This window comes from Lissotriton vulgaris, chromosome 5 (assembly GCF_964263255.1).
Source record: "Lissotriton vulgaris chromosome 5, aLisVul1.2, whole genome shotgun sequence".
NCBI lineage: Eukaryota > Metazoa > Chordata > Amphibia > Caudata > Salamandridae > Lissotriton > Lissotriton vulgaris.
Window position 1 is genome coordinate 847,816,927 of NC_141693.1, and position 23,778 is coordinate 847,840,704.

The window sequence follows — 23,778 nt, forward strand, 5'->3', positions numbered from 1 at the left end:
GGGTATATATTAACTTTTTTTCACTTTTTTATCTTTTAAACTTTATCACTCACGACTGTCTTCCAACAGCAATTGGCCCTGTGCCTTTAAGACACCTCTTAAGGTCTTTTTTAAATCTTAATATGCTTTGCGCCTTTAAGGCGCATCATGTTAGAACGCGTACACGCAATTACGGCACAGACTTACTTTCAAGCTGCACTTTGCAGGAACCAGCAGGAATCCAGGTAAACCCACCATGCGAGTATGATAAACAGCCTTGCTCTTTGCTTAGAGCATTTAAACGATTGAATTCGAGCATGGAACTCTACAACATTAACCCACACCGCTATGAAGATTAGCGTCTTCCCCTATTGGCAGCTTTGTTAATCACACCATAAGATTTTGTAACCACAAGTCATAACTAACTCCGAACATGTACTCGGCATTTACCCTCAGCACGTTTTTTCTCTCTTCTTTTTTTGTTAGCGTATGCATTATGGCTTGACTTTATTCTTGTTTGTGAACTTTTCTCTGCTGACATGATTTGATTTTCGATCACAACTCTTTGTTTGATTGCATAACCGACACTATTCAGCACTATTTTCTCACATAAATGACATTGGTTCAAAGCTTTATTTCGATAAACATGTGTTATCATAAAAGCGCATACACAAGATAAAAACAAGAAACCATAATTCATTGGTCACTACAATTTACAGAGTTAATAACAGTAAAAAAAACGTCCATACTACAATAAATAGATTAAGAGGCATATTAAACAGTGAAAGCTTTGTAAAAGTAAAAATTAAGAATGTTTAGTTAAAAAGTGATACATCACAAAGATTTTGCTCTTATTACCCAGGCCCAACTCAGGAATTTAGCAACCCCACAGACTAGGCGTGTGCTGGCTACGGAATGACTCCTGGTGCCGAGCAATAGACATGTGGGTTTTAGCCATCTCTGCCTAGGCTTTACATATGCCGGACACACAAAAAAGACATGGGCAATAGTTTCGATAACACCATTACAGGTAGGGCACTCAGATGAGGTTTGGTACGGGGGCTTCCATTTACAGGTGTAATCATGCAAAGGTAAGTTTCCCAACCTGAACTGGATGAACAAGGATCTATCCCTTGGTTTTGCAATAAAGTCCAGGTAGGGCTCCCAACGAGGCTCAATTTTATGCTGTTTAAACTCCTCAGTCAGCCTACCCTGGTTGGGGTCCCTTAGATCTTGCTCATCCACCCAGTTCCAGTAGACTTGCTTAAGTTCAAGCTTGGGTACGGAAGCTCCTCGCTCCCTTCCAATTGACAAGCCAACGTCACTCAGAAGCTTCTTAATGTTATGGATCCGACTAACTTTATGGGAACCATTAAGGTTCATGACCTCTAGCAAACCATCAAGATATTTGGAGAGCTCGGGTGTCCGCCATAACCTGGCCCAATATAAAAGAGGCCGAAGCCTAGCTAAATCCCGGAAAGGGCGGCGACCCAAATCACTCAATAGTGGTTTGATAGGGGTACCCAACGGGAGGGATGATAGCTCTCTAAAAAACTTGTTTTCAGAGGTAGTAAACTTGTTGTCAGAGGTAGTAGCTTGTTTTCAGAGGTAGTAAATGACATTGTCATGTTTAACACAGTAGTTTGGGCACGTTTTTTTCACTTTTTACTTTGAGCACATGCAACGTATTGCACTATTACACATTGGAATATCTGGGTTTTATGTTGAATGGCCTCCTTTTTCCATTTTTTCCTAGAAACGCTGTGAATGATCCCTGAAGAAGGGTCAGTGCATGACCCAAAATGCATTGGGTTCACTGACAAGTTATGGATCTTTGGAAGATTTACTTTGATGAATGTGCATGATTGATAATGGACTGCACAGATGAAACTATTTAAAGCTGGATATATTTTTTTTTAAAACAGATTTTATTGATTGCATAGTAAACACATATCAAGTAATGCTCTGACATCCAGAGAATCACTAGAATCAAGTTATTAATCACCAATCATATGCAATTTTGTAATGGGCAAACATACAAGTGAAGGAAACTTGTGAAACGAAGGTTCAAACCCCACCCCCCTAACCACCCACTACCCCCCTCCCCCGCCCGCGCGCCGCTGCCTGCTCCGCCTGTATTAAGTGTGTTAAGTATGGCACCTGCCAAGTGCACCCGAGTGTCTTTATCACAGTCTTGGCTATTGGGCTGTCAAGGGGACTGGGGAGCAGTATCTTCTGGTGGCGGCTCCAAGTCCAGACCCCGATAGTCTGCCCACCTCTTCCATATCCTGTAGTGCTTTTGAGGGCATCCCCTGGCTACGTAAATGGGCTGCTCCAGGCCCATACAAAAGTCCATCCCGTTTTTCCAGGCTATGAGTGATGGGGCCCGGGGTGCCTTCCAAGATCGTGCAATGTCTCTCTTAGCTAGTGTTAGCACCAGCAATAGTAAATGGCGCTTATACCTATTGCCCCCTACCCCAGCCAGGAAGTGAAGGAGGACCAACTGAGGATCCTTCTGAAGCACCCAGGCCAGGACCGCATTTAGACACCGGAACACCCCATCCCAGAACTCCCCTAATACCCTACAGTCCCACACTGTGTGCATCAGTGTGCCCTCCTCCGACCCACACCTAAGGCAATCTGGGGATGCTATCAAGCCTGCCCTCCAAAGGCGCTGTCTGGTGTAGTATGTACGATGAAGGTATCTAAATTGGATTAGTCGCAGGCGCGTGGAAATGGCTGATCCCCTAGGTCCCTCTAGCACCTCCACCCAGTCCACTTTGTCAGGTTCCCCAACATCCCGCTCCCACGTGGTCCTAAATGGTAGCAGGTCTGTGGAGCAGTGCCGTACCAAGGTTTGGTAGATGCGGGACAGTTTCATATCGGGCAGTTCCCCCATGAAGACCTTAGCCTCAAGGGGGCTGAACACCGGCAGGTCCTCCACCCCCTCAAGGTATGGTGTGAGAGCATGTCGGAATTGGAGATATTTATAAAATTGGGTACGTGGCATTTCAAATTCCTCCCGTAGAGTATCAAAGGATTTAAGTTCACACCCCGACATAACGTCTCCTAGGGTAGAGATGCCAATCACATCCCAGCCCTGGAAGCCCACCAGGGCAGCCAGCTGAGGCAGCCTGCCATTTCGCCACAATGGGGTTTCGAGAGTTAGGACATTCCACCATCCCATCCTACGCAGGGCCTGTCGCCATACCCGAAAAACCACCTGTGTAGTAGACGGCAGAGACCTCCTGAGGGATGCAGAGTATAACAGAGTGTGTAGGGATGCAGTGCCCATCAAGGCCTGTTCCACTGCATATGCGGGATCTCTCCTATCTGCATACCACTACTCGTTCAAAACCAAGAGGTGGGACGCCTGGTAATATGACAAGACATCTGACGTCGCCAATCCCCCAGTGTACGTTGACCGAAAGCAAGTGCGCAAGGCAACACGCACGGCACCCCCCTCCCACAGGAAGCCACTCAACGCCGTGTTAAGGCGCCAAAACGAGCCTGGTGGGACCAACACCGGATGAGTTTGCAATTAGAATATCAGGCGTGGGAGCGCCACCATCTTAAAGATGGCAGATCTGCTATGAATGGAAAGCGGCTTTCTAGCCCACACCTTCTTAAAGCTGGATATTTAACTCCTTGCGTGCGCATGACGAGCTCAGCTCGTCATGAGGCACGGTGGCCGTGTGCTCATGACGAGCTGAGCTCGTCATGACACGCGTGGCGCTCACCTGCAGGGCTAATTCCTCCGCTGTGCTGAGCATTCTAAAAAATGGGCGTGGTTATGACGAGCTCAGCTGGTCATCAGCACAGCGCCACCCTGCAGCGTGACGAGCTGAGCTCGTCACGAGCACCGTGGCACTGCGCGCACCCCCGCCCCCCCAGCGCCGCGGGGAAATTAGCCCGTGGCGAAGGGGTTAACCTGTTTCAAGCATGGTTTTTATGGATTCTTCAGTTTTAATGTATGGATACCTTGTGGTATTCAAATAAGTGAGCCTACCAGCATGAAGGGACTAACTTTCTGCACACTTACCATAATTTTGAAACTGCCTGGCATACTAAGTCTGATTTGGGATAACATGCAATGATTATAAAAGTAATGTAAATCTTATGATTCTAAAATTGCGTGGGTATGCAACAGTTCCAAAAATGCTAGACATTCTGAGGCACATTTACTAACCTCTCACACAACACCTGCTCTGCAGCAAGTGAAGTTACTGCGCTGTGTTGCATGAAAGGGAGGGCACAAAACAGCACAAAGATATGTTGCAGTTTTGCTCTCTCTGAGCACTGGCACATATTTTGGTCTGTTCAGTTTTGTGAATGAAAAGATACCTTAATGCGCAAAACCTATCCTTTGACAATTTTTCCCCTTTGTATGTGTGCTTCAGAATTCAGCATTCATGCTAAGAGAAAATTACGAGGAGAAATGCAAATATTTCTCCTTCTTATGCCATACTCAGGCGTAGCATTTTGGGGCAAACCCATGTTTTGAAGTCCTTGCAAATGTGGTTTTGCTTCAAAATACATGGGCCGATGCACAGAAACACTCATGCACCACCTATGTAACGCATACCTGATAGAAAGTAACACAAGGCAGCCCATTGCGCTGTGTAGTGTTTTATTTTGTTTCCCCAAATGGATTTTTTGTCGAGATTTTGCCAAAAAAGTGATGCAACCCTGATGCAAAAAATCTCAGTAAATCTGGGCCTCTGTGATTCTCACAGTAGTTGGCATACCACAATTCTGAAGTTTGAGGATATACATGAGTTTGCAAAAGCAGATCTGATTATCTTGAAAAATAAAGACTAAAGGTCCGGATCTTTTTAGGCATTAGCACATTTCACACTAAAGCATTTCCATTTTTCTCTGGATTTCTCCTTGTTAATCCATGAACTGCAGATAGGGCAGCTTGAAAGCAGCGACCGAGGGAATCACTACTTCTGACTTGAACCATCTGCAGTTTACGCCCAAAAAGTCATATGGCTTTATAAATAGTAATGTTACTCAGCCTATGTAGCTGTGAAAGCGTGCTATTATTAATTGATATCTCACGAATATGAAATACATAGATTGTTTATAATACACACCATCTAATATATTCTTTTTTCCTTCCTTAATTTGGGCTCAGCGGACCCGTTCAATTACAACTACTTCACAATCAAGTTTTGCTTGAACAGCAGCAGTTACAACCTTCAATTAAACCAGCATTTCAAGTCGATATGAGCAGTTTCAACTCATTTTCCCCACCAACTAAACATCAGCCTGCAGCTCTTGCCAACCAGCAAAGAAAAGCCACGTACCCAGAGCCATTCACTTGTACCAGACCTAAAGAATTTGATGCCTCTCAACCAACAACCACATTTTCGCCGCTAAACTATGCTGTTCGAATGTCCAGTTTAATCCATTCAGGGAAGCCACCATCTCCATCAGCCTTTGCAGAGTCCGTGGTACAGTCGCCTCCGAAACAGCTGTGCAGTCAGAATTCCTTTGCAGATCGTAAAAACGTTGAAACCTTGAAATTTCCTACCGTTAGGATTCAAAACCCAGCTGCTTTTCTCAGAACTGTTCTTCCATCATTGCCTTCTACTCCACCCCTAACAAACAATATGGGCCTTCCTCGAAGTGCACCGACAATGTAAGTCATTTTCACATTGCATGCTGATGTACATGTGCGATTAATTGTAATGATATTATTATAATTGATTAGTGTATTATTTGTTTGTATTTAAATGGCCCTAATCACAAATATTGCACTGATCTCCTATATGGGAAGCAACTGCTGCTATAGCATAAATGAAAATTCTGAGTTTCGTTGTAATCACTGCACCCTCCACACTTTACCCACGTTAACTTAGGTAAACGAAACCTGCTGAAATGTATTGGAAGAAAATTGTGAGGTAAATTCCTATACACACAAAATTTGGTAAGGAATGCACCAATTCCGCAAGTAATTCTTTATTTTTCTGAGCAGTATCAAAATAGCAGGGGGCAGATTTACTAAGGGTTTAAGTTATCCTTGCATCACAGAAGGCGACGTAAGGCAATGCAAGCCCTTAACTGGGATTTACTAAGCCACACAAAGCCACCTTGCGTGGTTCTGCATGGTTTAGTAAATCCAAAGTAATGCAAGGCAGCACATTTCGCTGTCTTTCATTACCATAAGGCATTCATGGGTGGAAGGTGGACGTTCCTAAGCATCCACCCATGTTTTTGACACAATATCAGATTTATCAAAGGTCTGTAAACCTGGTATTTTTAGGTCGGGCTAGATGGTGCAGCTGTCTCTTCAAGATCTGTTGTAATCAGTCTGAGTGCACCAAGTCCATCCCCTTTTTGCCATTGCTTTTCATTTGTCTATGTCAGTGTCCTCCAAAAATTCTTCCCTGCTAGTGGTCAGTCCTGCCTCTTTGGCCCTCCTTTCTCTCTTCTGTTCCTCCCACAGAGCAGGGGCTTAGTACTGTCTTATACTGCTATGGTTATTAATCTGTTCTCTAGGGGACTCTTTTTTTAGGGCTCGCCTGCTAATGCACTCAAGCGCATAGCTGGCGAGCTATATTGTGGCTTAAACGGAGTTTAACTATCTCGGCGATGTGTTGCAGTGCCCGAGAGCGCATGCACATCAAAGCCACCAGCCTCCTCAGGCATCTCAAGCTTCCCCCAGCCGGTATTTCTCCTCCCCTAATTATTCACTGCAAGGCCGGCCGGCACATCAAAGGCTGCTGCTCCCGGCCCCTATTCTTCCCTTCTTGCCTCTCCCAGCTCCCCCTTCCCACCACAGCAATGCTGAGGGCTTGTTTATATTGCAGCCTAACCATCTCGCACGCTGCTCTTGAAACAATAACCGTTGTTGATCATGATATAATTAAACGCTCTAATTATTTTATCAGGGCCACACAGAATTTTATAAAGTCTTTTGCTGGCATTTTCGTTTTATGCTGATTGCTATTTTACACCTTTCACATGCTGGCGATTTGCTTCAAAGGAATACATTCATCCTGAATCCCGTTACTAGAGCTTTCTCCTCTTCTGCTATATATGGGTTTTAGTTGAATTCCATTGATCTCTTTTACTAATGATTTATAAAAAGTACCACCCACCACACTGCTCCACCTACACAGCTCCACCGATGCACCCACCACACAGCTCCACTGATACACCCACCACACAGTTCCACTTATGCACCCACCACACAGCTCCACCGAGGCACCCACCACACAGCTCAACAGATGCACCCACCACACAGCTCCACAGAGGCATCCACCACACAGCTCCACAGATGCACCCACCACATAGATCCACCGAAGCACCCACCACACAGCTCCACCGATGCACCCACCACACAGCTCCACCGATGCACCAACCACACAGCTCCACCAAGGCGCCCACCACACAGCTCCACCGATGCATCCACCACACAGCTTCACCAATGCATCCACCACACAGCTTCACCGATGCAGCCACCACACAGCTCCACCGACACAGCTCCACCAATGCACCCACCACACAGCTCCACCAATGCACCCACCACACAGCTCCACCGAGGCACCCACCACACAGCTCCACCGATGCACCCACCACACAGCTCCACCGAGGCACCCACCATACAGCTCCACCGATGCACCCACCACACAGCTCCACCGATGCACACACCACAAAGCTCCACTGATGCACCCACCACACAGCTCCACAGATGCACCCAGCACACAGCTCCACAGATGCACCCACCATACAGCTCCAAAGATGCCCCCACCACACAGCTCCAATGATGCACCCACCACACAGCTCCACCGATGCACCCACCACACAGCTCCACCGAGGTACCCACCACACAGCTCCACCGAGGCACTCACCACCCAGCTCCACCGATGCACCCACCACACAGCTCCACCGACACAGCTCCACCGATGCACCCACAACACAGCTCCACTGATGCAACCACCACACAGCTCCACTGACACAGCTCCACTGATCCACCCACCACACAGCTCCACTGATGCAACCACCACACAGCTCCACCGATGCACCAACCACAGAGCTCCACAGATGCCCCCACCACACAGCTCCACTGATGCACCCACCACACAGCTCCACCGAGGCACCCACCGCACAGCTCCACTGAGGCACCTACCACACAGCTCCACCGATGCACCCACCACACAGCTCCACCTATGCACCCACCACACAGCTCCACCGAGGCACCCACCACACAGCTCAACAGATGCACCCACCACACAGCTCCACAGAGGCACCCACCACATAGCTCCACAGATTCACCTACCACACAGCTCAACAGATGCACCCACCACACAGCTCCACCAATGCACCCACCACACAGCTCCACCGATGCACCCACCACACAGCTCCACTGACACAGCTCCACCGATGCACCCACCACACAGTTCCACCGATGCACCCACCACCCAGCTCCACCGATGCACCCACCACCCAGCTCCACCGATGCACCCACCACACAGCTCCACCGATGCACCCACCACACAGCTCCACCGATGCACCCACCACACAGCTCCACCGATGCACCCACCACCCAGCTCCACCGATGCACCCACCACACAGCTTCACAGATTCACCCACCACACAGCTCCACAGATAAACCCACCACACAGCTCCACCGATGCACCCACCACACAGCTCCACTGATGCACCCACCACACAGCTCCACTGATGCACCCACCACAGAGCTCCACCAATGCACCCACCACACAGCTCCACCGATGCTCCAACTAACCTGTACCAATGCACACACTAAGCTCCACCGATGCACCCACCACACAGCTTCACCGATGCACCCACCACAGAGCACCTCCGAGGCACCCACCACACGGTTCCACTGATGCACCCACCACACAGCTCCACCACTGCACCCACCACACAGCTCCACCGATGCACCCACCACACAGCTCCACCTACACAGCTCCACAGATGCACCCACCACACAGCTTCACAGATACAACTACCACACAGCTCCACCAATGCACCCACCACACAGCTCCACCTACACAGCTCCACCAATGCACCCACCACACAGCTCCACCGATGCACCCACCTACACAGCTCCACCGATGCACCCGCCACACAGCCCCACTGATGCACCCATCACACAGCTCCACCGAGGCACCCACCACACAGCTCCACAGATGCACCCACCACACAGCTCCACTTATGCACCCACCAAACAGCTCCACCGATGCAGCCACTACACAGCTCCACCGACACAGCTCCACCGACGCACCCACCACCCAGCTCCACCGATGCACCCACCACACAGCTCTACCGATAGAGCTCCACCGATGCACCCACCACACAGGTCCACCTACACAGCTCCACCGATGCACCCACCACACAGCTCCACCGATGCACCCACCACACAGCTCCACCGAGGCACCCACCACACAGCTCCACCAATGCACCCACCACACAGCTCCACCAATGCACCCACCACACAGCTCCACTGATGCACCCACCACACAGCTCCACCTACACAACTCCACCGATGCACCCACCACACAGCTCCACCGATGCACCCACCACACAGCTCCACCGAGGCACCCACCACACAGCTCCACCGATGCACCCACCACACAGCTCCACCAATGCACCCACCACACAGCTCCACTGATGCACTCACCACACAGCTCCACCGAGGCACCCACTATACAGCTCCACCAAGGCACCCACCACACAGCTCCACCGATGCACCCACCACACAGCTCCGCCGAGGTGCCCACCACACAGCTCTGCCGAGGCGGCACCCACCACACAGCTCCGCTGAGGCACCCACCACACAGCTCCACCTCTGCACCCACCAAACAGCTCCCCTAATTGATGCACCAACTAAGCTCCACCGATTCACCCAGCACACAGCTCCACCAATGCACCCACTAAGCTCCACTGATGCACCCACCACACAGCTCCACCGATGCACCCACCACCCAGCTCCACCGATGCACCCACCACACAGCTCCACCTACCCAGCTCCACCGATGCACCCACCACACAGCTCCACCGAGGCACCCACCACACAGCTCCACCGATGCACCCACCACACAGCTCCACCAATTCACCTACTAAGCTCCACAGATGCACCACCACACAGTACCACCAATGCACCCACCACACAGCTCCACCTACACAGCTCCAGTGAGGCACCCACCACCCATCTCCACCGATGCACCCACCACACAGCTCCACCGACACAGATCCACCGATGCACCCACCAAACAGCTCCACTGATGCACCCACCACACAGCTCCACTGATGCACCCACCACAGAGCTCCACCGATGCACCCACCACACAGCTCCACCGATGCTCCAACTAAGCAGTACCAATGCACCCACAAAGCTCCACCGATGCACCCACCACACAGCTTCACTGATGCACCCACCACAGAGCTCCACCACTGCACCCACCACACAGCTCCACCGATGCACCCACCACACAGCTCCACCTACACAGCTCCACAGATGCACCCACCACACAGCTCCACAGATACAACTACCACACAGCTCCACCAATGCACCCACCACACAGCTCCACCGAGGCACCCACCACACAGCTCCACCAATGCACCCACCACACAGCTCCACCGATGCAGCCACCACACAGCTCCACCGACACAGCTCCACCGATGCACCCACCACCCAGCTCCACCGATGCACCCACCACACAGCTCCACCTATTCACCCACCACACAGCTCCACCGATGCACCCACCACACAGCTCCATCGAGGCACCCACCATACAGCTCCACCAAGGCACCCACCACACTGCTCCACAGATGCACCCACCGCAAAGCTCCACCGATGCACTCAGCACACAGCTCCTCCGAGGCACCCACCACACCGCTCCACAGATGCACCCACCACACCGCTCCACAGATGCACCCACCACACCGCTCCACAGATGCACCCACCACACAGCTCCACAGATGCACCCACCACACAGCTCCACCGAAGCACCCACCACACAGCTCCACCGATGCACCCACCACACAGCTCCGCCGATGCACCCACCACACAGCTCCACCGATGCATCCACCACACAGCTCCGCCGATGCACCCACCACACAGCTCCACCGATGCACCCACCACACAGCACCACTGATGCTCCAACTAAGCTTCACCAATGCACCCACCAAACAGCTCCACCAATGCACCCACTAAGCTCCACCGATGCACACACCACTCAGCGCAACCACAGCCTCACTCAGCACCACCACAGCATCACTCAGCTCCACCACAGCATCACTCAGCTCAACCACAGCATCACTCAGCGCAACCACAGCATCACTGGTTCAAATATGTTCTCTCAATGTTTCAAGCTTTATTACAAATGTCACAAAAAGATGTTAATATTTCACTTCTGTTCTTTAATTTTCGTCACAATAAAAAACACTGAACATAATCTTCACAAAAGTTATTTACAAAAGTTTAAGCTATTGCCATTACAAATTAAATAAATTATTAATGTATTAATTATTTAAAAAAATTAAAAGCCATTGTTATTTGTAATATCAATACATCTAAGTCACGTAAATACAAAACATGTTGCATTACAAATGCTATAGGTGTCACATTTGCGAAAGTTATAACTATTGACATTGTAAATGACAAAGCTATTAATTTAGCTATTTAAAAAAAAACACATGAATAAAAAAAAATCATTTATAAGACCAATAGCTCAAACTTTCCTAATGCGAGCCCTATTGCATTTCCAATGCTTGTCCTGCTCTGTTACTGTGTGTCTGTGTTCATCTTCAGTGCCCTAGCTTCTTATATTTAAATATAGCATTCTTCCTCCCACCTCTCTTTACACCACAGTTGTGTTACTGCTGCCTCCCTCCCCTTGGGTTGCTTGGTAATAATTGTTGACAAACAATCCTTTCACAAATGGATCTCTGAGAAGGAACGCTAACTCGGTGGAGCCATCTACATATGCCTTTTGCAGTCAACTATCGTATTGACCCCTTCCCTACAGAGGATTTTTGGAGTAATTACGGTTAATCGGAAACGTTTGTGTCACATTTTGAAGAATACAATACAGGAGATCTGCAATACCAGAACTGCACATAGAGACTAGTCCACGGCGACTGTTTTCCTAGCCATGTGGGCTAGGTCTTAAACTATTGAGTATTAACGGGGATCAGAAGCACTCTGTCGTTTGAACTTGAACGTTGTGAAGCTTGCCCTGAGGAAGCCCCGTGTAGGGCGAAATGTGTTGGCTGTTTTTGCTGGTTTAGAAACATCTTCTGGCATTTTATGTGACGACAAGACAAGATTAAAAAGATTTGTCATTGAGAAATGAAGAAAGAATCTGTATTTGATTACTATATTGTGCATTTGTGCTTTAATTAATTGTGATATTGCCTCTGTATCTAAAAATATTGTTTAATATTTGTTGGGTCTTATGGCAGTAGACTAAAGAGGTGGGCAACACTAATTGTGCTTCTGTAGATAACAAATTTGTATAGCTGGGTGGTGCGTCTCTCTAGTATCCCTTATTGCCATTCCCCTTTTGCTAAGTTTACACATATTTACAGCAGCATCCCTAAGCGGTGCAAGAAACACACACTCACACAGTCTCTCCCCAACCAAAAGTATTTCCCAGTGGTCTGCCTTCTTTACGCAAGCCTCAATAGTAACAGGGCTGCGCGTTGTTGCCCCCTCCCCCCGCACAACGTGACACACTTTACAGATGATTCGACAGAATGCAGGCATGTGCCAAACTATACATACATTGCACACACTTTCAAACAGCATCCTTCCATTCCGCACTTACTAAAAGAGTGACATCCTAGAATACGGACATATTTGAGGGGTTATGCTTTAAGTATTTCCAACAGAAACAAAGGAAGGGGTGTAGGGAAAGCCCAATTAGCTGTCCCTCCAGCTGCTCCGCTTGAACTTAGCGATCAGCAATTTAAATTCAAACAAAGTTTTTCTTGAATTTTTTTTTGGTGCAGCGTTTTGTGGTGTTGCGCTCTAGTGTTCCAGGTCACGTCGTGGCAGGGAACCCTGGGAGTGCAGGGCGGGGCAAAGTATGCGAGCAGCCGTAGTGACAGAACTTTCTCCCGGCACTCTCTCAGGAATGATATAATTAAATTAAGGGCACCTAAATAATTACATGTCGTCCGCCTCTCCTTTACTGTAAACCCACACCTACATATTGGTGACAAGGCTGGGAGGAGAGGCCAACATTCCAGAATGCCACGGACTCCATTTACCATGCCCCAGTATTGGTCCATTTTGGGATATGGTATGAGCCCGACCCAAGATGGCCGCTGACTTAACTCGAGACACCCGTGAAACAAAGAATTTTGGGACAACTTATCAAAGTTAAAGTATTGTAGTAAGCACGTATCATCGAAAACGATCCCCCTCGTTTTATGCGATGTTTTTTTAGAATGTTTTACTGAAATAAATATCTAGACACTAGCAAAGTATGCGCTAATGTCGACTTTCATTTTTCCCAAACATGTAGTATAGGATATCTCCACTTAAAATTATTGCACCATGGGTTATGCTTATGTACTGAATATTGCTACTGAATATACGAAGGCACCCATTAGAAATAGAGGAACGCTTAGACGCGATCACGTGACATATACACAATCATGTGATCCCTCAGGTGAACATAGAGGGTCTTTTTGTTTCATGCCGGCACTCGCATTTGGAGTCCGGCGTAAGGAGGAGAGATTGCTTATCAGCGGCTCTCATCGGAGAAATACAGGTGAGGACTAGGATACGACTTTTGTAATATTCCCGCGGCACAGCGCGGAGATGTGGGGTTGCATTTTCCTTGGTGGGCAGACTGTGGACCATCAACAGCACAATAGACTAAAACCGGGCCGTTTGTATTTCTCTGTTTTCCCACATGAATAGAATGGGAGACATAGATTGCTGCCAAACCGAATAGGATCGTTTTGGCGGGAACCAGGCTAGCTGTCTTTAATAGGATTTCCCCTTACGCCACAGGATTTGTGTGGCTTGGAATTATCGCTGCACTTAAGGTACATATCAACATGGGAATGTGGAAGGTTTCTAAAATACTTTTTAGCAGTTAGATGACAAGTCATATTGACACAGAGTTTGGCTCAGAGTGTAATACACACACTCGTGTCTTTTCTTGTGCTCCCATCACAGAATCTAATTGAGTGGATCTGTTCAGGTCAGTGGGTCTTAATTTTGGGATATCAGTTACACTGAGAGTAATACAGACATCGTGGTATATGTAAAATTTGGTGGTGTTTAGTGAATATTTTTCAGTTTGGTCACTGGGTGACGTACTCGGGGTGTATGCAAGGAGACTGGTACTACAAACATATAAAGTATAAGTCCCATCACATAACCAACCATTTTCACGTGCACTGTCACTTTTCATGCAATTCAAATATCCGTGTAAAATCATCATAAGATGTGTAGATCCGCATTATTTTATGAAATGTCAATAATTGCATGGATATACACAAGATTTCAAGGTGCTAACATTGGACTAGTACCATGTCACTTGAAACTTCCCCTGGGTGCACATTTCTTTTGAACTTAACAAATGTTTGCAAATTATGAGTAATTTAAAACATTGCATTACTCTCCACCTGGCCCGTGAACTAGTTGCATGTAAAAGCATACTGAGGCGACGAAACACGTGTTGGCTTGGGAACTATTCACTTACTGAAAACAGGAAGTTCAATTAAAGGAAACAAGAAAAAGAGGCAAACAGATTGATTTATTGTGTGTTATGTTCGAATAACTACTGAAACTACCATTTGTATTTTTTCGTGTGCTTGGGTTCACAATTTATTATACGGGCCAGTGGGCCTGGATGGGACGAAAGTGCCTTCCAGAGCAGGCAGCAGTGTTTCTTCAAAGGATCTGTCCCCAAGAGAGTTGTAGGACAGGGCGAGAGATAGAATGCATTAGATGGAGCTAGCCAAGCTCAAACTAGGTGGTCAGATGGAGTTAGAAAATAAGAAGATGGCCTTGGAAGAGAAAAGAATGCATTTGGAGCATGAAAGGATGTTGAAGGAATTGGAATTGAAAAAAAGCTAAAAGTTTAGAAATGTCTCCCGATGGTAGCAGCGCACCGTCCGTGCCTGTAGAAACAAGAGTGTTTATTCCCAAGGATGTAATTAAGGAGTTTCATGAGCGTGAAGATATTGGGCAATGGTTTAAGGCAGTGTTTCCCAAACTGTGGGCCGTGGCTCCCTGGGGAGCCACTAAACCTAACCAGGGGAGCGGCGCACCAAGCACCTTTCATGCATGTAATGTTGAAGGGTCTGGTGGGTTCAGTTAAACTAATTAGACTTAAACGCTGTGTTGGACCTGGCCCTTTTTGGCAGGTTCGCCCCGAAACTTTTTGCTTTTTCCAAGCCTGTTTCTATGACCTGGTGTTGGTGATTTTAGGCCTCTGCGCACTTTTTCACTGTGGTACAGTGTAAAGTGCGTGAGCTCTCTGTGTTTGTGGTGAGAGTGACCTGCCCTCCCATAGAAATGAATGGGGAATATGCATGCCCATGGTAGTTCCTGATGTGTGGGGAGTGCAGGGTCGAGTTTGGTATGTGCGACTCATAAGATTGAATTCTGCGCAATTATATATGCGGCATGATTGTGTCTAGTGTGGAAGTGCCACTTCTAGAAGTTGGCATATTTGTGTAATTTGTGCTTGGCGTGTTATTGGCTGAGGCTGGCTGGTGAGCCTGGCTCCAAGATTCTGGGAGGGTCTGCCCCGGTGGTGAATGGAGTGATTAGCATGCTGATGTGAGGGGAGGGGTGCACCTGGGCCTGACTAGGACTGGGCTTTCCCCACACAAAGCTGGCTCCACCCCCTGTGGTGTGTCTGATGTCCCTAGCCTGGCCTGTGAAAGGAGTTCCCTATAACCAGTTGTAGCTGGTTCTCACATTGCCTGCACCCTGCTAGACAAAGGATTTTACAGTATAAAAAGGGGCTGTGTCCCCTTACAAAATGTTCTTGTTTCTGACTTGAATCCTGACAGGGCGTGCTGCTGCTTGGGCCCAGGGAAAGGCTTGCCTCCCTGGGCCCTGCCCAGCCCCTGGATTGCTGGAGGACTTCTTTTGGACCCTTCTGCCTAGCCTGAGGATGGCTGGGGGACTTTCTCCTTGCTCTGGGAGACTTTCCTGTGGGGCTGGATGGTTGCTGTGCCCCAGAACCTGATTCAGAAAAGGGGGTGGTGATGAACAGAGTGTCTGAATTAAGCAGACCACTCTTACCCAGTCCAAAGACCAGGGCTTGATCCATCACCGTTTTTTTAGCTCACTGCACCATCCCAGCTCAGAACTTGGCTACATGCAAATTAGTCTGTTCCTGTCCCAGTGCATGATGGGAACAGGGCAAACCAAACTACCAAGCCAATTCTTATACTGGGAAGGAAACAAGCTTCCGGGGACCAGTTTCTGGCATTTCAGCCGTCGTCGGCCCGGCTTGCTTGAATCCTGATGGTGCAATGAGCAAGGGACTCCCATCTGAGTATACCCTTCCACGCTTATGGTGGACAAAATGATTCAGAAAAGGGGGTGGTGATGAACAGAGTGTCTGAAATAAGCAGACCACTCTTACCCAGTCCAAAGATCAGGGCTTGATCCATCACCGTTTTTTAGCTCACTGCACCATTCCATCTCAGAACCTGGCTACATGCAAATTAGTCTGTTCCTGTCCCAGTGCATGATGGGAACAGGGCAAACCACATTACCAAGCCAATTCTTATACTGGGAAGGAAACAAGCTTCCGGGGACCGGTTTCTGGCATTTCAGCCGTCGTCGGCCCGGCTTGCTTGAATCCTGATGGTGCAATGAGCAAGGGACTCACATCTGAGTATACCCTTCCACGCTTATGGTGGACAAAACGATTCAGAAAAGGGGGTGGTGATGAACAGAATGTCTGAATTAAGCAGACCACTCTTACCCAGTCCAAAGATCAGGGCTTGATCCATCACCGTTTTTTAGCTCACTGCACCCTCCCAGCTCAGAACCTGGCTACATGCAAATTAGTCTGTTCCTGGCCCAGTGCGTGATGGTAACAGGGCAAACCAAACTACCAAGCCAATTCTTATACTGGGAAGGAAACAAGCTTCCGGGGACCGGTTTCTGGCATTTCAGCCGTCGTCGGCCCGGCTTGCTTGAATCCTGATGGTGCAATGAGCAAGGGACTCACATCTGAGTATACCCTTCCACGCTTATGGTGGACAAAATGATTCAGAAAAGGGGGTGGTGATGAACAGAGTGTCTGAATTAAGCAGACCACTCTTACCCAGTCCAAAGATCAGGGCTTGATCCATCACCGTTTTTTAGCTCACTGCACCATCCCAGCTCAGAACCTGGCTACATGCAAATTAGTCTGTTCCTGTCCCAGTGCATGATGGGAACAGGGCAAACCAAACAACCAAGCCAATTCTTATACTGGGAAGGAAACAAGCTTCCGGGGACCGGTTTCTGGCATTTCAGCCGTCAGAACCTAGTAGGTGTTTGTTTCCCCTAAAGGAGCCTTAGTTTCTGCCCTGCAGCACTGGGATGCATCGTTTGCTGGGGATTCTCCTCTTTGTGCCCTCGCAGGAGCCTACCCTGCGTTATGCCCGCATATGTAATTATTTTTATTGATGGGTGCCACCCTATTTATTTAATTGCCTAACGGGTGCTCACCCCGTTTCTACTTTTATTTTTGCAACGGAGGATGTCCACCCCTCGTTGTGCCCCTTTGAATCACCACCGCCACCCTCTGCGAAACCGGAAGTCAGGCATCTTCTGCCGGGACGGGGGCGGGGCCTGCAATCCGGCAGGAATTCCCGCCCGCCGCCGCCAGCCCGAGGAAGAAGAAGTGTGGGCTGTTGCGGGGCTCCCGTGTGCTGAGGGAGCCCCGGAAAAAGAAGAGGAGCAGTGCTGGCCGGAGAGACTGTTGGGTAAGCAGTGCTGTGACCTGCGACAGAGCAAGAGGCGGCAGACTACCGCAGACTCATCCTGGTGACTGCATGCAGTGTCTTGGGCCGAGCCCCCGAGAGGCTCCGACGTCGGGGGCCTTCTTGTTTTAGGAGCCCCGAGGCTCCGGGGGCAGTTCAGTTACTTCGAGCCTAGAGGCTCAAGGCACCCCATATGTGGAGGAGCCACAAGAGACTTCAGGCGGCACCTTTAGTGTAGTGCCGCGAAGGCTCACCGGGGGCAGTTTTCGTTCTCCTATTGAGTGGCCCCAGTTGGAAGAGGGCCGCTCCAGCGACCCCAGGGGCAGCTTGAGGAGATTGAGTCCCCCGGGAGGGACTCCAACAGTAGTGATGGGCCCAGAGAGTATCCAGGCAGTCCCCGTGTGTTGGCGAGCCCAGAGAGGCTTGGGGGGCATTGGTTGTTTTGAGCCCTGCAAGGCTCCCCCAGCGGTCGCATTCTTGCAGAGAGCCTAGTGAAGCTCTAGGGGGCACTTCTTTTTTCAGGGCCAGCCCACATTGGTCAGAGCCACGAAGCTCTAAGGGGGCCATATTTGTTTTACGGAGCCTGAGAGGCTCAAGGGCATGTTTGCCTTAAGGAGCTAGCTGGCTCCCTCGTCCCTATTATTTCCCAGAGCCTGTGTGGCTCCAACAGTGGGCACAGTTCTGTTCTAGGGTCAGTGAGGGCCCTGTCGCAGTTATGTTGTCTCCCAGCTGCTCAGCAATTAGTGGGCAGCTGCACCGTTTAGGCGCAAAAGAGAGAGACCCTGTTTGGGACAGAGATGGCACAGAGGTGCCAGGCCTTCTACAGCTGCGCAGCACTTAGTGCCAGCTGCAACGTTTAGGCCCTTGTGACTGTTCACAGCTGCCCAGCAATTAGTGGGCAGCTGCAACGTTTATGTTTGCACCGGTGACGCACCCCTGACTGGCGCTGCATTGGCAGCGCGCCCTGACATTCTGGACACAGGGCTGTTGAGTCTCCTTGTATGGCCAGTTGGCCTGGGGGGCTGATAGGTGAATAGGGCACAAGGCCCTAAGGTGATTTTGCGCAATGTGGTTACCTGCTACGTTTATGATGGTAATTGCCTAATGTGAGTTTTGCGCAATGTGATGTGGTGCTAGGAAATGTAATGCATTTAATATGATTACGCACCTTGATCTTACACCTCTGAATGTTTTTAGGTATCATGTGTTTTTGCGCTATTGAGTTGTGTTCTGGCACCTCTAAATGTTTTATGCATCATGTGTTTTCCTTCCCTACACCTCTGAATATTTGTGATGCATCATGTGTAATGTGTTCTTGCTGATACCCCTAATTGTATTATGATACTTAGGTGGTTGTTCTTTCTAGTATAGGTGGTCCTAGTGAGGTCCTGTTTCCCTGCGTGACATTCTCCTAGGTGGTTAGGGTTGCGTAGGTGGTACTTACCTGTTACCAGTGTTTACTGGTTGTGATCTACAATTGGTATTTTGTGCTATACTTATTCTAAGTTCTAGAAGTGCTATTTCTACTAAGTGCTGATTCTGACAGTGGCCCATGTGGCCCTGTCCTGGTGTAAATAATCTCTTGTGAATATTGCCTATGCCAGTTGGCACCATGTATATTGTGTGAATACTATCTGGTGTGTTTTGACAATACAAAAGTTATTTTTATATAACCTTGTGTGGAGTTCCTTTTGTGGTGTGCCTGGGAAGTTGTTGCTGTTGTGTGCGTGCGCAAATGCTTTACACATTGCCTCCGGGATAAGCCTGTCTGCTCGTGCCAAGCTACCAAGGGGGTGAGCAGGGGTTATCTTGGCGTGTGACTCCCTTGCCCTGACTAGAATGGTGGTTTCTGTCTGGCTTTGGCGTCAGCCTTAGCCATCCAGAAATAGCCGTTCTAACATTGTTGGACAGCGGTGAGGATTAGGACTTGTGTTTGCGCAGTGCCAAAGCGACAGCTGGCTACATTACAAAACTCTGCAGTTTTTAGATAGTCACATGTTTGGGATTATTGTTTTTGATTTAGTTTTTCCTCAAGAGTGTCATTTTCAGATGGTGTTTCTGCGCTTTTATGTATAGTGGCAGAAGAGAGAAAATGACAGGGAGGGACGCCAGTAGAGGGGGAGGTTCCCATAGAAAAGGAATCCCTTGCTGGGTCCAGTGCCCAATCCCTGTTCCTGTCCCTGTGTGGGTAGATAAAAGAGAGTGAGTGTGGAGGAGAAATGGCTTGCTTGGGAGGGTGGTTATCCCCTGAGTGTAGTGTAAGCATGGGCAAATTTTGCGAATCTGGCATTCGCGAATTTGCGTATTTGCGAACTCACAATCCGCAAAATCAGAGAATTCTCGCAAATTTGCGGATTACTTTTTTTTTGTGTTTGCAAGGGTTTCTGCCAGTTCGCGAGGCTTTTGTACCAGTTCCCAATTGCGAACTTACTTGCCGGCTCGCAACGGTCGCGACTATGTTGTTTCTACGTCTGGTTCATCATCACAGGTTCCCAGCACCCTCTGTTTCACCACTGCCACCCTCTGTTTCACCCATGCCACCCTCTGGTACATCAATGCCCCCCTCTGGTTCATCATCACTGTAGATTATGGGGGGGAAAAGCAAGCACACCTGCCCTGCTTCAACTGACATGAATTCATTTGGGGTTGATTTATTAATGTGTCACTGTTTTAAAATTCCAGTCTGGCACCTGCTTCCTTATCTGTAATTTGTTTTCTGTCGCAGTGCAATTTTTTTTTCCAGGACCTTTGTGGCCTACTTGTAGCTATTCTATGAGCCTGCTGTGAGGGTCAGTGCAGGGTCATACAATTGTTGCAATTAGCAACTGAACTCTGGAGGGGCCCCAGGTAGGAAGCACTACAGGGAATGGTTACTAATGATGAGTTTGAACTTTTGCACCTGCTGAGTGCTTTCAGTTTTGCAAAACTCGTTTTTCCGCAATTTTGCGGGATTCGCGGGGCGCGAACGTGAGCGAGATCGAATTCGGACGCCGCAAATTCGTGCGAATATGCAATTTGTTTTTTTGCGGCGTGTTAGTTCGCAAAGTTTTGTGCGTTTTAGCGAGCCGCTTGTAGCGCAACGACGCGAAGTTACCCTCACGGTCGTTCACGGGCGTGGCCATCTTGTTTGCATGATGTATTTCCATTTCCGGGCGCGATGTGTAATCTCGCAAAGTGTGCGGCTCGCTAGTACAATTTTGCGTGTGTTCGCGAGGAAAATCTCACGCGAACTTACCCACGCGGTCGTGAATGGGCGCGGCCATCTTGTTTCTCATTCATTGTTATGGTTCTGGGCATGCTTCTTCTATCCTCTCTGAATCTCTGCCATCCTTTGCTTGTTTGAAGTTTTTTTTAATCTATTTTACTTAGTATCTATCCCTCTATTTTTCTAGCTCTATATTTTTGTGTTTTCTGCTACTTTTGGTTAATTTTAAACTACTTTTTTAAACTCTTTTCTTTTCTTCTTCCCTATTCTATTTTCTTTATTATTTAGCTTCCTTTCTGCCCAGACCATGGTAAAGGGAGCCGGGAAGCATCCCGAGAAGGGGAAGGGTCCCGCACCCCGTAACCGGCTCCCGTGCGGGCGCTTGATGGGGGAGCAGGTCACACCCCGGGAGATCTTCAGCCCGGAGGAGGTGGCCGCACTAGTTTATTATGTTCAGCGCCACCTCCCCGGGACCATCATGGCAGGCGGCAAGATCGCTCGCGGGTACGGGATCCAGGAGCGCCGGAAGCGGTGGGAGAAGGTGTGCTGGGCCATGTACCAACACTCTCGGGTCCGGCGCACCTACAACCAGGCCACCCCCCGTTGGACGGATCTCCTGGACCGGGAACGCGATCTGCTCGACCTGCTCGGCCTTGAGATCCCCGGGCTTGGTGAGTAGTAGTAGCTATTTCTTTACTACTCTGTTTTCTCCTGCTCTGTGTGTTATTATATTGCACATTTTTGTTTTTTACCAAGAGCATTAATGCTGCTGATTACATTGTAGGTAAATTATATTTCAAAATGTTCTGTGCATTTCAGGTGCACTGCTCTCCTTCTCAGTAGCGTTGCTACTATGCTTATTTGTTTTCGATTTTGTGTTCATTTCATTGGCCTGTGAAATTATGTATGAGTGTAGTTTAAAGAACTGCGTAATGCTAGACACTAAGGGTCAGATTTTTTATTACCGGCGCATCCTTGCAAAGTAGCAGGGATGCGCCAGTAATTGTGCGCCACGCCACCACCACCCATGGTGCGCCGTATTTACAATGCGGCGCACCATGGGCCCAAAACGTCACCAAAGCGTTACGCATCTGTGCCGTAAAGGCGTTGCATTGCTGGAGTTGCGTCGCAACGATGACGCAGCTCCAGCAATGCTCTGGGGTGCCCTATCTCCCCAATGCTGCGTCAAGCCGTACGTCTGCTTGAAGCAGGCGCAGGGTTTGAGTCATGCATCATTGTCCTCAAAGTGACTGATTGAAATCTTGTAGATTTCCCTCAGCCACTTTTAGGATGCGTTCCTGCGCAGGAACGCCCTCCCTTGTGCCGGAACGCCCCCTGATGGCGCAGGGCTTTACAACGTGATGCATCTCCCATATGCGTCACGTTGTTAATATACCCCGCACCATGGCGCCTCTTTTGTTCTGCCGCTAGCTCACAAAAGACACGCAACAATGGAGCAAACGAGCCGCAAGGGGCTTCTAAATCAGCCCCTACAGACTCAAGTCCAGTCCTTCCTTTGTACACATGGCGATAAGAAGAAATAGTGGTGGTGGATTGATAGTTTGAGTATTGTAATGACTGGTTAATGTAGTAGGAAACTTTTTAGTGTTGTCGCTGATCTGCAATCACGATGGACTTTGTCTGTCACTTCGCGTGCTGCGGACTGCTGCCTGCCGTCCTAGGCGAACCTTTTTAGTATTTTGTTAAGTGAGTTACATAAGAACTTTCCAAGTCGACGGTCCGCAAATCAAGCAATACTAATAACGTAGTAGACCACATGAGATCGGTCAATATATCCCGTGGAATAGTTGTCTACTTGCTATTTCGCCAAAATATTTTGTTATTGTTCTTTTGAAATGTTTGATTTGGTTGACAAATATCATCCATGTTTTCTGGTCTTTCTTTCTTTCATGTTGTACATCAGCTCCCCCCAGGGGCAAGAGGACACAGGAGGAGGAGGCTGCTGTTCAACAGGATGCAGGCCAGGATCGGGCAGGCGAGGGCTTCTTTGCTGGCCCCGGTAAGTTTTAATTTTAATATAGAGTGCCTATTATTTCCTAGCGTTCCTCATTCGATTTTTTCTAAATCGTCTTTGATCTTCTTGTAGACTGTATCTAAATTCTTATCCTGCCTCGACTATGACTCCCTGTGGTATTACTAGATTATTCTTATTAGTCTGTCTGTGTAGCTAACCAAGATTGCACATTTGGCAATTCCATTGGACTCCCATTCTAGTCGGCAATAGCTCTATGCACTGAGTGCAGTCCTCTGGGATTGTCTATAATGTCTTTTCAAGTCTTCTTATGCTTTGACAATTGCCAACAATAAAAAGGTGAATGACCATCAAGAAAGAATAGGATACTACTTTACTTTTGGTTTGGATAGGAGGACAATCCATTCTACTAGGACAAATTTGCACAAACAGAACTATGGACACTAAATAATGCATTGCTTAGCTTATCAATTATAATAGGCGCTGTTAGACTTTCCACATACCTCCGTGATAACAGACTTTGTTGTTGAACCCCCAATCTCCTTACTGACTAGATAGTGTGGCAGAGTCATTTAGCTCCCAAAGTCACCGATGATTGATCCCCAATGATGATTATCCAACGCAGGACAAGAGTACGGAGTAAGAGTCAAGAAGTGTCAGAGGC

General features: G+C 48.5%; 1 protein-coding gene across 1 annotated transcript in view; it reads left to right on the plus strand.

Annotated features, from left to right (window-relative positions):
* MYPN (myopalladin) overlaps positions 1-23,778 on the plus strand; it is a 2,267,856-nt gene that overhangs the window by 1,126,394 nt on the left and 1,117,684 nt on the right. The window contains exon 11 of the mRNA XM_086922400.1: positions 5,120-5,626. Coding sequence (XP_086778526.1) covers positions 5,120-5,626 — 507 coding nt within the window. The remainder of the gene's footprint in view (positions 1-5,119; positions 5,627-23,778) is intronic.